Source organism: Camelus ferus, chromosome 27 (assembly GCF_009834535.1).
Source record: "Camelus ferus isolate YT-003-E chromosome 27, BCGSAC_Cfer_1.0, whole genome shotgun sequence".
Classification (NCBI taxonomy): domain Eukaryota; kingdom Metazoa; phylum Chordata; class Mammalia; order Artiodactyla; family Camelidae; genus Camelus; species Camelus ferus.
Window position 1 is genome coordinate 21,821,385 of NC_045722.1, and position 15,179 is coordinate 21,836,563.

A 15,179-nucleotide genomic window follows, 5' to 3' on the forward strand; every position below is an offset into this window, starting at 1 on the left:
ATTGTTCCAGAAACCTGAGGGATGACACGCATGAGAAGCTGCTTCCATGTCTCAGGTGGGACCTGGGACAAGTCCCGGGGGGTTGGTGGAGCTTTTGCGAAGAGCTGAATGTGCCTCTTCGTCCCTGGGAGGATACGAATGACCTATGGGACTAACGCTTCAACTCTTAAAACTGCAAAGATCTCACGTGCTTTCTCTCTCTCTCTCTTTTTTATTTAAAAAAAAAAATGAGGTATAATTTATGCATTTTTAAAATCAGAACAATTGTATCCCAGGGCCCCGAACTGGAGGCCCGCTGCGCGCCTGGTGAAGGTCAGAGGCCCAGCCGTGCGGGCACCGCACAGCGCGGGGCAGGAAGGGCCAGGCGCTTTTGCTTCGCCCTGGGCCTGTGACGCCCAGGGCCGGGGAGATTCCGCGCCCGCCTGCCCCCTGTCCCAGCTCGGACTGAGTGGGGCGCAGAGGGCGTCTGTCCTGCGAGCGGGGACCGTGCGGCCAGACCCCAGGCCGAGGCACGTGGGCAGCGACGCGGGGCTGGCCCGCGGGGTCCCTGAGCCGGGACGCGGCGCAGGGCCGGCGGCAGGCAGGCGGGCGCACCTTCCCCGAGCGCGGCGCGCCGACCGAAGTTGGGCGAGTGCGCGGAGCTGCGGCGGGCAGGGGGCGGCAGGTGCCGCGGGCGGACTCGCCCGACCTCCTCCGGGAGAGAGCCGGCGCTGCGGCCCCGCGCCCCCGCTCCCTGCCCCGGCCGGCTGCCCGAGCCCTGGGACTTCCGGGGCCCGGCGGCGCTTCGGAGAGCTCCTCCAAGGGCAGCCTCCGGGGCGGGGGAGCGCGCGGCTTGGTGGCCGGGCCGGGGGTGGCCGGGCTCCCGCAGGGGCGGCGGGCGGGGTGGGGTGAGGCAGGCCGGCCCCCTCCCCTCCCGCCGGCCCTCCCTTCCTCCCTTCCTCCGGTCCTGCAGCCAATTAGACGGCCCCCTCGGGCGGGAGGCGTGGGGCGCTCCATAAAGCGGCGCGGAGCTGTCACCCCGCGAGCAGGCTGCGCAGCCCAGGCCTGAGCGGGCGCCGTAGACTCGGGCGCTTCGGGCCGGGAAGCGTGGAGGAGCCATGGCCACCACCAACGGGGCCTTGGAGAACGGGCAGCCGGACAGGAAGTCGCCCGCCCTACCGCGCCCGGTTAGCAACCTGGAGGTCAAGTTCACCAAGGTGAGGCAGTCGCCCGTTCCCACCCACCCGACGGCCGCCTTGCTCCGCGCTGGGCTGCTCCGCCCGGGTGGCGGCGGGGACGAGGGGCCAGCAGGCCGGGAGCCCGGCTGCTCTGCTCCCAGGGTGCGGGGCGCTGGGGGAGGCACGCCCTCAGCTGAGTTTGCCTCTCCGCCGGGCCGGGCCCTCCCGAAGCAGCGTCCAGGACAGGGCATCCCCGGCGGGAGACCGCCCAGTGCGCGTCCACCGCGCACCGCGGAGACTCCGGGACTCGCACCCCAAGACGGTCTCTCGGGTGCCAGGACTCAGCGCTTTAAGGCTCAAAGCCAGGCGAGGGATCCTCTGCAGCACCCGCGCGGTGCCAAGCTGCAGCCCTATGCGGCCCCGACGTGCCCCTGCAGGGCGCGCTGTGAAAGCGAGCGGTGGTGCGCGGCCGCAGTGACTTGGGCGCGGTGGTCTCCCCGCAGACCCTCCAGCATGGTTTCCGGGGCTGAAGGGGTCGGGCTTCGGGAGTGTCAGAGGGGGACCGAGAACGCCAAGAGCCAGTCTGAGAGTTCGGGCTGCCCGGGTCTGCAACTGGAAGCCCCCGAAAACGTCATCCCGAGCAACCAGAGAAAAGTCGGGCACCTCCTGTGTTTAGCTGGTCCCGGCTCACCAGTAGAGCCAGGGCAAGTAGGAAGGTGCTCACTGACGAAACTGTCCTGGAGCCCAGAGGCCTGGGTCTTGGCAGATCATGGTCTCAGATCTGGGCCTGGGAAACCGCGGGTGGCAGGGCCGCCGAGTCCCGAGGCTCTCGTCTTTTTTGCGCTGCGGCCTGGGAGGATGGAGCGTCGGCAAAGCGGTGAGATCACCTGCCTAGGGCAGGAAGGAAGATGGCGAGGCCTGGAGCCGGGGCTGAGCAGGGATGGGAGCCCCGTGGCCGGCCAGGGGTGCGTGGGGTCCCGTCCCGTGGGAGGACACCCCAGGCCGTTTGGAGGCCGTTGGGCTGGTGCTGGGGGACAGTTTAGGGGCACAAGAGCCTCGGTAGGCTTCACTTCCCCCAATTTTGTCTCCTTTTATCTTTGCATCTTATTCATTGCCCCCAACTCCAGCTGACACAGCATTTAGAAAATTCCCCCATCAATTTTACTTTCAAAAGTAGCAATTACATCTCTCAAACAGTTTTAATCAAGCAGAGAAATTTGGAGGCCACTATGTGTGGCCTTTAGATTTTAGTCTCTTGGCACTTATTGTCGGCTGGACTTCTGATCACATGACATTTAAATTAACTCTTTTCAGAGGGCTCTGTAATCAACAGAGACACTTCGATGCAGATTATTTTTAATGTAGTTTCCTAAGTAGTATCAGCTTCAGAGTGCAAATTCCAGCGCAAAATTCTGGAACAGTAAAAATAGCACCTAAATGTTTTTAGCACCTGACACTGTTGGTGCTCACCTGTTATTGCTGGTGGTGGGTTTTTGTTTTATTTTTGCTTTATGAGGTTTTTGGTTTTTTTTTTAACGCTGTAGAAATCAGAAATTACGCGTATTATTTTCCTTTTCCTTTTTTTCTTTTTGAGTGCCGTCAGAGCAATGCAGCCACATACGGAAAGTCACCTCTTTCTCTGCAATTCTTTATGACCCTTTGCAAGTGTAAATGCAGCCCTTACTCTGAGAGGTGGATCTTAGCACATTCACAGAGTGACCGGTGTCTGTTGTCTTGCTGGGTCTCCCCTCTCTTCTTCCTGGAACGGAACCTGGTGTGTAACTAAGGATAAGGGAAGGACATGAGATGGAGGAGCAAACATGGCTGTGATAGCCTGACACCAGGTCACACTGCATGCTCCTTTCCTCTGGAGGGCAAGGCCTCTGCCTCTCAGTCCTTGGGCCAGGCTCACCTCAGCAAAGGCCTCTGCCCAGCACTTGTGGGGCCCAGGCAGCCCGTATAGTTGTGGTTGAGGGTGGGCGACCCAGGCAAGCAATGCTGAGCGAGCCTCTGGCTGGAGAGGCAGTGCAGAGGGCCGAGGAAAGAAGCTGGAGAAACAGTACTACAGGGCCGGGTGGTGGAGTGTGTGAAGGGCAACGGTCTGTTATGTTTCAAACCTGACTCATGGTGCTTCTTGCTAATGGAGGACACGCTGGAAATGGTGGATCTGAGCCCCGGCCTTGGGGCTGCCACTTCCCAGGGTAAGTCCAGCCTCCGGAAGGATGAAGCTCCTTTGTCTGTTCTCCTGTTTTTAACACTGGGCTCTACTCTGTGATTCCGGTGAGGGGAGGGTCCTTCCAAAACCTCCACATAGATTGCAGAGAGCCCCTTCACTTCAGAGGGCCCCTTCCTTGCCTTCACATTTCGTCCAGTAGCAGACATTATCTTTAAGATTTTCTGGCGCATTCGAACACTGGTTTTTATGATCTCTTTTATGAAAAATAAAATTCCCTCAAATCTCCTTTTCTGAAAACATGCTCCTTTTGAGTTTAGCTGAGGGCCAGCGGAAGTTACTCTAAATGGCGAAAGTAGAACACACTTGGGTGCCCACCATCTTCACCTCTGCGGGGGCACCCAACACAACAGCTGTGGTTTTCCAGCTCAGACCCAGGATAACACGCCATTCCGTTCCTTCCACAAATTGCGAATTCCATCCACAGCTCAACGTGACATAATTCTATTCTGGTAGGAGTTTTGTTTCGTACCAATTCACAAGTCAAGGGGAGCACTTTTTTTCTAGACCCATTATCCTGATTTGAAGTTCAAAACAATACAGCCAGCATAATTAACCTCACTCTCTGACCCCTTCCTTATCTGTGTTTTTGTTTTGTTTTATTGGAGAGAAAATTCAACAGTAGAAACCAGTTACAAGATGACTCACTAATGTAGTATAAAGAGAAAAAAATTCTGCAAAATTAGAAACATGGTGATGGGAAAATATAGGTAGAGTTGGAAAGTCTGAATTTTTCTTTTAAGTTGCTGGACGATAGATCAGTGTCATAAATGACCAAGTAAATTCTTTTGAGCAGGAGGAACATGCCTGGGGATGAAGTATAACAGACATCTGATCGTTGCAATCTGTTTCCATCTCCTTCTTCTCATTTTCCCTCCCCCTTGGAATTGATACCAGGAAGGACCCAGAATCAGCAGCTTCACTGGTAGTCTCTATTACCTAACCCACGAAATCTCATCTTCCGCCAAATGGGCCCCTCTTGCAGGCTGCACTTTCCTCCCCACACTAACTTAACTCCTCTTCTCTACTTATTAATTTCTCACTGTTACCGAGTGATTGCTTGCTGGATGGATGGCAAAAGTGAACTCTTGGATTTGGTTTCAGCTGGAAGAATAAACCTGTAATTGTAGCCTGGCCTTTTCCGCGCGCTTCCCTGGGGGCCTGGCCTCACGTGGAAGGCGCTGAGCTTCCAGAAGTCGAATGGGCACAGCCCACGGGTGAGGGCTGCTCTTAGCCGGCCTTCTGTGCTTTGTCCCCACTGCACTTACGATCCCTGTTTTCCGTGGAGAGTTATCCAAACTGTGCACCAGCGGCTTCCCAGAGCAGGCTTCATTCCCAGTGAGTTTTTACAGGACAGCCCAGGACAGAGACACTGGATAAGTTTTATTACTCCCCTCTCATCCATCCTCACTGGGGAGTCAAGTGTTCCAAATAAATAAATTCACGATCATTGAAATTAGCCCTTGCAGGGACATAATTCTTCCTTGAAATAATTTGAAGAAAAGCAAAAGCTATGCATATAGATAGAGAGATGGAATCTGATGAGCTAGTCTGTACTTAGAAATTCTCAACTGCGTTTTATTTGATGGAAATGCTTCTAATGCATCTTATCCATGTTCGAGACTGGGGTCTCTCTGACGCCATGATGGGCTGTGACAACGAGGTTGTCGCATGCTGGTTCGGCAGGTGATTGTCCTCTGGGTACCCAACTGGGTAGCCAGGACCTACATGCAGTCAGAGCCTGGTTTGTGTATTATGTCACCTTGGTTCCTGGCTCTTTCCCCAAAGCCCTCTCTTTTAATGTGGCTCTTTTTAAGACAGTTAGAATTTAGGGTAAATTAAGAGTAAATAGTACACATCTTTCAGTGCATGGACTTTATAAATTCTTTTTAGTTTGCTCATGACGTCTTTTTCTTCATAATATCTCTATTGTTGGCTACGTTCTAGAGAACTGAGTCTCCAAACTAAGTGATTTTTTTGTGGGTTAATTCTTTGGTTCTGGGTATAAACAGTTGTTTGCTACATCAGTTAATATAATCAGAACATTTCCTAACACAGAAATTTATCTCTGTATTCCAGCACTGGCTTTTATTAAACCCAATATGAAAATAGACATTTTAAAGAGAATGGGGGAGGGGATGCTAATGTGAATGAATGATGTCTAAAGGCTTAGAGTAAGATCCTTGTATAAAACCAGTTTCTCGGTGATCTAGCTGGAGATTGCAGCAGGAAGGAGGGACAAGAGGGGCCTCACTGCTGACATATCCTTTAGGGTCAGACAGATTGCCTGGCATAAATATATAAAATATGTATATGTGTATATATGCATATATAAAATATATATATATGTATATATGCATATATAAAACATAATTAATTTTCCCCCAAACTTGATAAGGGTATAAAATTTAACTTACACCCTTTATTTAACTATCTAACTCAGCTATTCCTCTGTGAATTCATCTTGTTATTTTAAAAAGGAGACCATTTTAGAAAAAAATTTTTAATTGCTTTAGTTTTATTATGACAAAATGTAATTCTCTGAAAATGTCTTAAAAGTCAAGAGACTTAGATTCTAATTCTGAGCGTGCTCCTGGCTGGACATATGACTCTGTCCCCTCTTCAGGCCCCATCTGTAAAAGAAAAAAAGGCAGGCGGGTGGGTTGGTGGGAGGGAAGGAAAAGACGTTACCTAAGGTTCTCAGCATGTTGGAATTATATGATTTTGATTTAAGCCTAATGCATTACAACTTCCTTTCCTGGTTAGATATTCATCAACAATGAATGGAACGAATCCAAGAGTGGAAAAAAGTTTGCCACATATAACCCTTCAACTCTAGAAAAAATATGTGAAGTGGAAGAAGGCGATAAGGTGGGTCCCCCCTCTCCCCCAACCTCCACCCGCCGGTAATTCAATTACAGATAACTAATGGATGAGGAAGCGCTTTGGCTGAGCTGTGAGACAGAACTGGCCCACACTGGGTTGGACCTGAGCGAGCTGCTTCTCAGACACACGGCCCAGAATGGGATCAATTAGGGACGATCCACTGCAGAGATCACTCTCCTTTGATAGATGTTTCTCCGTCTAGGAGGATGACTTCAGCTGTCATCATCATGTAGCGAAAGGCAAGGTTTTTATCAATTATTTGAACCTGAAGGCATTAAAGGATCTCTCCAGAAAGCATTTCCGGCTGGTGTGTTTCACCAAATAGCAGGAGACACTTAAAAAGAAACAAAAAAACTTGAAGGAGAAAAACTTGCTGACTAAGTCATGCAGAGTTAATGATGCCAGGGAATTGCCAGATTTCTTCTCTACCAGAAACTTAAATGATTTAAAAAAATAAATAAAAGCTATAGCCTTTATAATGCTATTTGATGGCACAAGGTATATATTATAAGCTCTATTATATATACATATATATATTATTATATATTATATGTTATTTTATTTCAGCTATGTTGCATAGAGATTCCTGGATGTGAACTTGATACATTTCAAAGCTATAAAGTATCTGTTGAATATAAATGTCACTGGGGGAAGAATTATAGGAACAGCTTTTGTAAGGAGGAAAGAAAACCTCTCCTCAAACTCTAGAGTACTCACCTGACATTCTTAAGTGTGTAGGTCATGTTGGACATGAACAGGGTGAAGGACACATGTATGAAATAGGCTTGACCTTGATTCCACCAGCCATAGGTTTGGAAGGCAGCTATGCTCACCAGCCATAGTTTTGTGACAGGTGTGCACAGAGGTTCCTGCGATGCAGACCCTCTCATGTGCAGCGTCCCATGTGAAGCTCTGTTTACAAAGACTCTAGCACTGAGGAGGGGCTCACGAGGAGATGTGAGGCCGTGGGGAGGGGTGGTGTGATGCTGAGTAGGATTCATTCCCAAGAATCAGGGAGGAGAGCGAGGTCCCTGCCCTGGGCTCCGGCTTTTCCTGTGGTCTGGGTGACAGCTCCGAGCAGCAGAAGGCAGAGGCTGCCCTGTCCCTGCAGCTGGAGAGGTCGTGGCCTCCACTTCAGAGCCTGGGACAGGGAATTCAAAGTCCTAATATCTCCTTTGCAAAAGCTTTTACTCACTTCCAAGCATGCTTTGGAAATGCAGATTCTTGGTAGGGTGTCCCTCTTGACTGGTTTCAGGTGTCCACTGCTGGCTGTACCCCGCTAAGGAAGAGAGGCTCAGAGGAGCCTGGGGGGTGAGCTGCCGTCCATCAGCAACCAGAGCCTCAAACCCCATTTTCCTGAACATAAAAATGGGTGTCATCACTCTAAATGGCTCTCACTTCTTTCCTAGTACGAAGGTTTGATGGTAATTCTACCAGGGCACAGAAGATCCAGTTCCTTGTCTATAAAAATGTGCCACAGTTCTACCCCCAGTGGGGAGGGGAGGTGAAGCTGAAGGCAGGAAAAAGTCCCTAATTTTCCCCATCTCTGGACTTTCCTTTTATTTTTTATTTCTTTTTCTTTTTTTTCTTTCATTTGGGGTGGAGGTAATTAAGTTTATTTATTTTTTAATGGAGGTCCTGGGGGTCAAACCCAAGACTTCATTCATGCTAACCACCCACTGTCCCACTGAGCTATATACCCTGCCCGCCCCACCCCATGACTATTTTAAAATGCTTGTATAATCAGAAGGAAATGTAATCCTTGGCCATTGAGAAAACTTGAAAAAGACTTAAGATATAAGTGAAAGCCCCCCAGCCATTCAGGTGCGTTGAACCCTGCTGCCGCTCTCAGCCTGCCCGCCATCCCTCCTTCCTCTGCGGCAGGACTCCGCTCTCTCTGTAACTGACAGCGAGCCCTTGGCAAAGGGTGATGCGCTCTCTGCTGTTTTTGGTGGTACAGCCCGACGTGGACAAGGCTGTGGAGGCCGCGCAGGCCGCCTTCCAGAGGGGCTCGGCCTGGCGCCGGCTGGATGCCCTGAGCCGGGGCCGGCTGCTGCACCAGCTGGCGGACCTCATGGAGCGGGACCGCGCCATCCTGGCTGTAAGTACGTGCACTCGGGACAGGTGTGGGACCGGCTGGCCTCGCTGAGGGCCTGTCCCCCTCAGGGTGTGGGTGAAAGGATCTAGGATGCTGGTTTTGGGTGGCGATGGGTCTGCCTGGTCCTTTGAGGTGTGGCTCTCTGGCGGGCGGCAGATGTCCACGCCCCTGGATTCATCCTTTTCATTTTGAAGTCAGACTTCTGCCCCCTGCAACTCAGCTTCTTGGCCAAGAAGTTGCCTGGAGAAAATTCAGCTACATTAGTGGTTCCCAGACTTGAGACACTCCCAAACAACCGGGCTGGGCTGGGGTCCCACCTGCACAGTTACAAACTTAACTTTTTGTCATCCATGAACTCCCTTTAAACTTAAATTTAACCTCATCCTAAAGGACAGTATCCATGAAATCACAGGTTTAATATGCTGATGCATTTTTTTAACATTTTTTATTGATTTATAATCATTTTACATTGTTGTGTCAAATTCCAGTGTTCAGCACAATTTTTCAGTTATTCATGGACATATACACACTCATTGTCACATGCATTTTTTAAGACTTACTAAAATAAATGTCATGACTTCTCATAGAAAAAGTTTCCCCATATACCTTAAAAATCTCCTGTTTCACCCTTGAAATGCGCAGTGATGATTGTGTGTGAAGTAATGGTGAGGACGAGGTAACCCGGTTATAGGAAATCTCAAAGTATCAAAGACCTTGATTCAAATCCCAGCTTTGCCACTTAACTAGCTGTGTGACTTTGGAGAAGTTGCTTACCCACTCTTAGCATATGTTTCTTCATAGAACGTTACTAATAATGATATCTAAGTGTTGTAAGAATGATTCATTTAAAATCCTTAGCAGTCCCTGGCATGCAGTAAGCACTAACTCCATGATACTATTATTAGTAATAGCAGTCCTCATAATAATGCTATCTGAAGAGCCAGGTTCTAACGTCAGCTACATGTTCTCCTGGCCAACAAATTTCAGGGTACCTTAGTTCCTCAGCTGCAAAGTGAGGATTTTTATTTAGCCCACTGCGTGAGGTTGGGCTGCTCCCATGAGATGGGCTGTGAAGACATTTAGGAGTTGTACATGCAGGATTTAAAGAAATCCTCAGATATTCCTTTGGTCTTGCGGTGTGTGACTGAAGGAAACCTCGGGGCCCCCTTGTGCCTTGAGGTCCTTGGCAGCCTACACATGCAGCCCTCACATGGCCCAGCTCCCGAGTAAAACTTACCCCAGACCTTGAAGCCCAGTTGGCAGGGGAGGAAATCTCCTTTTTGGCCTCTGATTTGGAAAAATGGTTCTTTTCTTTCTTGATCTGATGTCTGGAATGAGTAGTCCAGGGGATGGACACCCTTGTGGAGGACAGTGCCAGCCAGGACTCTGAAATTGCTCTGGTCTGTCTTGGGGTGGAGGGTGGAGAAACTCTGCATTTCAGGTGCTGGTTTCTGGTGCATTTCCCTGAAGGCGGGTCCGCGCAGAGAGACCTGCGCCCTCCCTCCTTCCTCTCCGGTTGGCCAGTCCGAAGCTGGCTGAGGGGGCACTCCCTCCCAGGGTCACTGTTTCTCTCCGTGGAGTCTCTGGATTCTTCCCGCAATGAAAGCCAGCCTCAACTCTCAAGCTGCCAAACTGGCTTCTTCAAAAACATTTCTGTTTTCACCCAGCATGAGCTCATCGGTCTGCAATGTCCATGTGGACTAATAGCAGGCGGGAGGGGATGTGCCCTGAGCACCCTCCCCACCCTGTCCTCCAGCGTCAGTACCATCCCGGGGAGCAGCGGCTGCGGGGCCACCTGCCCCTTCCGCCTGCTGGGCTGTCCTGGCGGGACTGTGTACCAAAGCACACGAGCAAGTCGCCTCTGCCATCGGGACCTCGCTGCCCACAAGAAATAAGACCCAGCTCTTGGCCACATCGTGAAAGGGACGAGAGCACGTCTGGCCAATGCAGTGTTTAAAACCCAGACCACGCCAGAGGGAAGCACACCTCCCTCTCCAGCCTGATAGGCTTTTTCCTGCATTTTCACGCAGCCAAGTGCCTCTTTCCGTCACATTCTCCTCCCAGCGTGGTGGCTCTGATGGAACTGGAAATTTACTTCGTGTTCAGTGTTTGGAGATGATGTGGGGGATCCAGCAGCCCTGGCTTTCTCTCCCTAAGTCACCTGGACCAGACTCTGGATCTTTGGGTGTTCATCTGGGGAGCCCCCTGATAGGGGTTGTCCCTCTTTACTCTCTTCTCAAGCTGAGCCCCCACTTCTGGGTCCCGCATTTAAGCCTTGGCACTGGGTGTCCAGGATCACGATCCTACAGCACTTTCCCTTCATTCTTTAGTATCTGAAGGTTACCATGTGTTAATTTTTCAGAAAGCATATTTCCAAAAATGTTAAAGGAAGTAAACTTAGAAGCAGCTGTGGTTCACTCATGGTCCAGCCACAGTAATGGTTTAAAAGTTCCAATAAGTGGCCAACACTTGATTTCTCACATTCAGGTCTTTGTCCTCACCTGCGAATCTTTTTTTATCTTTATTTTTTTTAAGAACTTCCTTTCTAAACCTATCGTGACCTGGTTTTGCTTGGCCAGATTCCATGAAATCAACCTGGTGAATTCCTGTTGTCGTTCCAGTGAACAAACAGGCCTAAGTTAATAATAAAAGATAGTCAGTGCTTGTTGAATGCTCACCAGGAATCAGCCTTGGTGTAGTTACTTGACCTGTAGAATTTATTATCCCATTTCTGTGGCCCAGAGAGTTTAGGTAATCTGTCCTAGGTTACCCAGCCAGAGAAGGTAAGCCAGGACTGGAGGTGGGCAGTGGCTCCAGTGGCTCCTGCACGTCCCCACAATGTCCTGTCCCAGTCCTCTGCCTTTCTCTCCCTGTCCCATCCCTGAAAAGGGTCAAGGATAAACTCCTGGTTCCACCAACAGACATGCAGATGCTTTGTGGAACAGCTGGGCCCTGAAGAATGGTGGCATTATTTGCAAATGCTGGGTTTCCCCTGAGAAAATAAAAGTTCCAACTTGGAAAGTAAGTCAGTAGGAGCCAAAGGTACAGTGTACTGAATGTCACGTTGGCCTGACTTGGCCCCTGAGTAGCACCTGCCGGGGTTGAGGCCCACCCCAGACCCAGACCAACTCTATCGTGTTCAGCAACACACAGCCCTGTCTCCTCACTGTCCCCAGATGAGGATTGCCAAGCACCTGTCTGACCCCAAAAGGGAAAATGATGACAATCATCAGAGCTGTTACTGTCATCATCTGAACAGCGGACGTAGCTCTTACCGTGGGTAGGCACTGCTTTATGTATGTAACTCCTCTAGCCCACACACTAGCCCGATGAGGTAGGCATTTATTATTACTGTTTTTCACAGAAGAGGAAACTGAGGCAGGGAGAGATTCAGGGACTTGCCATGGCCACCCAGCTAGGAAAGTGATCGCCTCTTGTTCGGAGCATGCTTGGTTCATCCCCAAAGCAAAGATAAAGTAGCCTCAGCTTTTCTCATGGCCGTCCTACAATCCTTCCAGACGCAAATGTCCAGGGGCAGCAGCCTAAAGAGCTGTCCCTCTCTTTAATTCAGTGCCAGCCGTGCCACTGACCCTCTGGGTAACACAGACGAGCCCCTCGGCTCCATGAGTCTCTGCGTCTGCACCTTGAAGTGGGAACAGAGCCGGCCAGCTTGGAGATGAGGCACATGCGGGTGCCCATGGAGGGGCCTCTCTTCCTCTGTAAATTATCATCTCACTCCAGCAACTCTAAAATGAGAATCCTGCCCTGGGCGATGTGTCAGGGTGGCCACTTCCTGCAGAGATGGATGACAGGCGGTTTTGGCGCTGGGCTCCACTGGAGCCGCTTGTCTGAGGGACAAAGGGGTTCTCTGAAGCCTGGCTGGAAACAGAAAAGAATCCGTGCCATTGAGCGGCTGCACGCTCGCCCTGGGGAATCGCTTGCTGTCAAGGGCGAGCCTGCTCCCTTCCCACTGCGCATCCGGCCGGCAGCCCCTTGCAGGAGGAGCGTGCCTTTGTGCTGGTGGCACGACCCTCTGGGGGCTCCATCACTCTTACCACAGCCATGCTGGTCAGTGGGGCCAAGAAGAAAGAACCCGAGTCCCCCTGTCTCTTTTGTTAGAGGAGCCTTCCCCAGCCACCCCAAAGCCAGCTAACCCTGAGACCTTCCCAGGAGCACAGAAACCTACGTGGCCAGGTCCCACAGCCCAGGCAACTGTGCTCCGGAGGATGGAAAACCAAACGCTAAGACATATCCTTTCCAGCGAGGCTCCACATTAGCCTTGCACCCTCAGTCCCTCCTGGGGACACATGCCCAGACTCTGGCAGACCCCCAAATTGAGGTGTTTTGGCCGAAAATCAGCCCTTGACAGGTTGGGGACAGGTCGGGGACAGGTCTTACTTTACATGCTTTCTGAAGAGACCCACGGCTGTGAGGTCCCGAGAGCAATGTCCGAGGGCTCTCTCCCTCTCCCTGCCCATGTCTTTAACAACCTGATAGTTAAAAGGGAAACTGCGTTTAAAACAGATCTCATCTTGTTATTGCAGACCCTGGAAACAATGGACACGGGGAAGCCATTCCTTCATGCCTTTTTCATCGACCTGGAGGGCTGTATCAAAACCCTCCGATACTTTGCAGGGTGGGCGGACAAAATACAGGGCAGGACCATCCCCACAGGTGAGCCAATGCAGGACTCCCAGCCTTGTCCGGGGTCTCTGGGGGGCTCTGTCTTCTCACTGCTCCAGGTAGCCTCTTCAGAGCGTCCTGAAGCGGTCTTCCCCCCAGAGCATCTTCCTCCGCTCCCGGAAAGAAGCGGCACCGTGCTGATGCTTCCTCTAAAGACCTGTACTTGCAATTGAGTTAAAAATTGCTTCTTTTGGAACAGATAGGACTTAGAGCTGACACTTGGTGGGATTCTGGGTTTCTTTGTCTTTTTTACTACTTAAAATTCTTAACCTAGATCAATGCAAGTGTGTTCTCTCCTTGTAACCTCTCTTCCAGATGACAATGTTGTGTGTTTCACCAGGCATGAGCCCATAGGTGTATGTGGGGCCATCACTCCCGTAAGTATGGTGACTTTTCTAGATAGAACAGTGTCGATCCCAGCCCACTCCCCTGTGGCCTTTTGAACCAGTTTCTAGTGTGTTTTGATTTGATGACACCAGCATTAATTGAACATTTGCTCTCTGGCATGGAGCTTGGTGCTTGAAGGTCACCAAGATGGATTAGACCCCATTCCTGCTCTCAAGGGGCCGACTGCTCCAGGAGTGCAACAGACGACACTGTGGACTCCAACCAGAGGCATCAGGAATGGCCAGCTCCCCTCAGGCAGTAGCCTCTCAGTTGGGTCTTGAAGGATAAGAAAGAGTTGCTCAACAGGAAAAAGGGTTTTCTGAGCAGTAAGAATGGCCTGAGTGAGGGTGTGGAAGTGCCTGGGCTACTTGGAAGGACAGCTGGTGAGGTGGGACCTTAGGAGGGGACAAAGTCAGGAAGAGGAAGGGCACACATCAGGCGTGCAGGCCCAGCGTCCAGTGCACCGTGGCCGCCAAGGGCCCAGGACTTTATTCACTGGGTAGTGGAAGGCTGGCAGGAACACAAGGATGCTGCTGTCAGTTGGAGGACGCCCTGGGCCACTGCAGCAGCTGGGAAGGAGCTGGGGAGGCAGGCGGCAGCGTGGATGGAGGACTGGAAAAGTGCTCTGTGGGAGCATCCAGCTTTGAGAGCCTGCTGTGTGCCAGGCGTGGTGCTAGGGTGCTAGGTACTGAAGATGTGAAATGAGAGGGTGGTATGGCCGATAGGTGAGATGGGGAGACTGGGGGAGAAGTAGGTGGGGGTGGAGGACCAAGAAAGGCGAAGGTCATTCCAGGCGGGCAAGGTGGAGGGGCCCACGGAACAGCCAAGCAGCGGGTCTTGTTAGACGCTTGTCTCTTTGAGCCTGGGGCTCGAGAGAGTGGTCAGGGCTGGAGCCACTCATGAGCAATGGTCAGGCCAGAGGAGCTCCTAACCACCAGGCTTGGAGGGGTCACCCAAAGAGGGGTGTAGAGTGAGAAAAGAAGAGGGCCTGAGACCGACCCCATATACCACCAGGGGGTCCCACTGAGAAGTCTGGGCAGCCAGGGTCAGGGGCCTCCCAGCGACGCAATACGTTTCCAGAAAGAGACTGTGGTCAGTGGGGTCATCTCCGATCTAGAAATTCAAAAAGACAGAACCGCAGCTGTGAGATGAGCTCCCCAAGAGGAGTGCCAGGAGAATTTGGGTGCAGCTGGGGCTGACAGAAGGGGAGCTGGGCACGCGGGCACGGCCCTGCTGGAAGCTGCGAGGGAGAAGAGGTGGAGGCCGGGAGAAGGCGTGGGCTCGTGGGGTAAGAGAGCTGATGGCATTGATGTGCTAAGGAGCGGGGGTCCGGAGGATGGGAGGACCCTCATCACTAGCCGGGGACCCAAAGACAATGCCTACTGTCATTAGCCAAGCACACAGGTCCCTGGGAATGGGGATCTTGTGTTTGTTGTCCAGGGGCAGGAATTCCAGACAGAGCTGGAAGCAGAAATCCAGCTGTTTGTTGGTCAGCCCGGCAGGGATGGGGCGTCCTTGGAGTTTAAGGAGCCAAACAGACTTTTTGGGGGCGGGTGAGGGGCAGCTGGAATCAGGCTACCTGCGCTCTTGGAGAAGCTCGGTGTCATCTCGTCTCATCAAAGATGACAACCGAAGCAGCAGTGTAGCAGAGGACACAAGTCTGGCTGTGAATCCTGGCCTTTGCCTGCTCGTTATGACCTTGGGCCAGTGACTGCACCCCTGTGTGCCTCAGTTG

General features: G+C 51.7%; 1 protein-coding gene across 1 annotated transcript in view; it reads left to right on the forward strand.

Annotated features, from left to right (window-relative positions):
• Window positions 1-958: 958 nt before the first annotated feature.
• The window catches only part of ALDH1A3 (aldehyde dehydrogenase 1 family member A3), a 41,610-nt gene continuing 27,389 nt past the window's right edge, over window positions 959-15,179 (forward strand). Inside the window, exons 1-5 of the mRNA XM_032468849.1 lie at window positions 959-1,196; window positions 6,157-6,261; window positions 8,237-8,377; window positions 12,919-13,048; window positions 13,373-13,434. Of these exons, the coding sequence (XP_032324740.1) occupies window positions 1,098-1,196; window positions 6,157-6,261; window positions 8,237-8,377; window positions 12,919-13,048; window positions 13,373-13,434 (537 nt within the window). The 5' untranslated portion in view covers window positions 959-1,097. The remainder of the gene's footprint in view (window positions 1,197-6,156; window positions 6,262-8,236; window positions 8,378-12,918; window positions 13,049-13,372; window positions 13,435-15,179) is intronic.